Source organism: Lepidothrix coronata, unplaced genomic scaffold (genome assembly GCF_001604755.1).
Source record: "Lepidothrix coronata isolate B3197 unplaced genomic scaffold, Lepidothrix_coronata-1.0 Scaffold659, whole genome shotgun sequence".
Lineage (NCBI taxonomy): Eukaryota > Metazoa > Chordata > Aves > Passeriformes > Pipridae > Lepidothrix > Lepidothrix coronata.
Genome location: NW_016690839.1, coordinates 1 through 2,323, shown reverse-complemented (window position 1 = coordinate 2,323; position 2,323 = coordinate 1). Strand labels below are relative to the sequence as shown.

General features: G+C 57.6%; 1 protein-coding gene across 1 annotated transcript in view; it reads left to right on the top strand.

The window, feature by feature from the left end:
- The window catches only part of NEURL4 (neuralized E3 ubiquitin protein ligase 4), an 11,935-nt gene extending 11,751 nt beyond the window's left edge, over window positions 1–184 (top strand). Inside the window, exon 5 of the mRNA XM_017840012.1 lies at window positions 173–184. Coding sequence (XP_017695501.1) covers window positions 173–184 — 12 coding nt within the window. The remainder of the gene's footprint in view (window positions 1–172) is intronic.
- The last annotated feature ends 2,139 nt before the right edge of the window (window positions 185–2,323 follow it).

The following is a 2,323-nucleotide window of genomic DNA, read 5'->3' as shown; positions in this document are numbered from 1 at the left end:
CGATGCCATCGGCATCTCCAACAGGTGCCAACCCAAACCCGCCCCAAAAACCCCAAATCTGCACCAAAATCACCCCCCAAAGCCATCCCAAAAACCCCAAACCCACCCCAGAACCACCCCTGCGGCAGAACTACCGCTCCGAGTTCAACGATGCCATCGGCATCTCCAACAGGTACGGCCCTAAAAACCCCAAATCTGCACCAAAATCACACCCAGACCTACCCAAAAACCCCAGAACCACCCCAAAATCACACCCAGAACCACCCCAAAAACCCCAAACCCACCCCAAAGCCATCCCTGCGGCAGAACTGCCGCTCCGAGTTCAACGATGCCATCGGCATCTCCAACAGGTGGGGCCCTAAAAACCCCAAATCTGTACCAAAAACCCCGAATCTGCACCAAAATCACACCCAGAACCACCCAAAAACCCCAGAACCACCCCAAAATCACACCCAGAACCACCCCAAAAGCCCCAAACCCACCCCAAAGCCACCCCTGCGGCAGAACTGCCGCTCCGAGTTCAATGATGCCATCGGCATCTCCAACAGGTACCAACCCAAAAAACCCAAAGCCACCCCAAAAAACCCAAAGCCACCCCAAATCCACCCCAAAACCCCCAGAACCACCCCAAAATCACACCCAGACCCACCCCAAAAATCCCAAATCCGCCCCAAAATCACACCCAGACCCACCCCAAAAACCCCAGAACCATCCCAGAGCCACCCCTGTGGCAGAACTGGGGCTTCCTGGCTTTCGGGTCACCCCTCTGTTTTTGGGGTGACCCCCCTGTTTTTGGGGTCCCAGGGCTCTCAGGGACAGGGAGCTGTGTGGGGGTGTCCCTGAGTGTCCCTATTTTGGGGTGACCCCCCTGGTTTTGGGGTGACCCCCCTGGTTTTGGGGTCTCAGGGCTCTCAGGGACAGGGAGCTGTGTGGGGGTGTCCCTGAGTGTCCCTATTTTGGGGTGACCCCCCTGTTTTTGGGGTGACCCCCCAGTTTTTGGGGTCTCAGGGCTCTCAGGGTTGGGGAGCTGTGTGGGGGTGTCCCTGAGTGTCCCTGTTTTTGGGGTGACCCCCCTGTTTTTGGGGTCCCAGGGCTCTCAGGGACGGGGAGCTGTGTGGGGGTGTCCCCGGGTGTCCCTGTTTTTGGGGTGACCCCCCTGTTTTTGGGGTCCCAGGGCTCTCAGGGACGGGGAGCTGTTCGAGATCGTCATCCAGAAGATGNACCCCAGAACCACCCCAAAATCACACCCCAAACCCATCCCAAAGCCACCCCTGCGGCAGAACTGCCGCTCCGAGTTCAATGATGCCATCGGCATCTCCAACAGGTGGGGCCCTAAAAACCCCAAATCTGTACCAAAAACCCCAAATCCGCCCCAAAATCACACCCAGAACCACCCCAAAAACCCCAAACCCACCCCAAAGCCCCCCCTGCGGCAGAACTGCCGCTCCGAGTTCAACGATGCCATCGGCATCTCCAACAGGTACCGCCCAAAAAACCCCAAATCTGTACCAAAATCACACCCAGAACCACCCCAAAATCACACCCCAAACCCACCCCAAAATCACACCCCAAACCCACCCCAGAGCCACCTCTGCAGCAGAACTGCAGGTCCGAGTTCAACGATGCCATCGGCATCTCCAACAGGTACGGCCCTAAAAACCCCAAATCCGCCCCAAAATCCACCCCAAAATCCACCCCAGAGCCCCCCCTGCGGCAGAACTGCCGCTCCGAGTTCAACGATGCCATCGGCATCTCCAACAGGTACCAACCCAAAAACCCCAAATCCGCCCCAAAATCCACCCCAAAATCCACCCCAGAGCCACCCCTGCGGCAGAACTGCCGCTCCGAGTTCAACGACGCCATCGTCATCTCCGACAGGTACCGCCCCAAAAACCCAAAGCCACCTTGAAAACCCCAAACCCGCACCAAAAACCCCAGAACCACCCCAAAAACCCCAGAACCACCCCAAAATCACACCCAGAACCACCCCAAACCCACCCCAGAGCCCCCCCTGCGGCAGAACTGCCGCTCCGAGTTCAACGATGCCATCGGCATCTCCAACAGGTACCAACCCAAACCTGCCCCAAAAACCCCAAATCCACCCCAAAAACCTCAAATCTGCACCAAAATCACACCCAGAACCACCCCAAAAACCCCAGAACCACCCCAAAATCCCACCCCAAACCCACCCCAGAGCCCCCCCTGCGGCAGAACTGCAGGTCCGAGTTCAACGATGCCATCGGCATCTCCAACAGGTAGGGCCCCAAAAAACCCAAATCCACCCCAAATCCACCCCAAAAACCCCAAATCTACCCCAAAATCA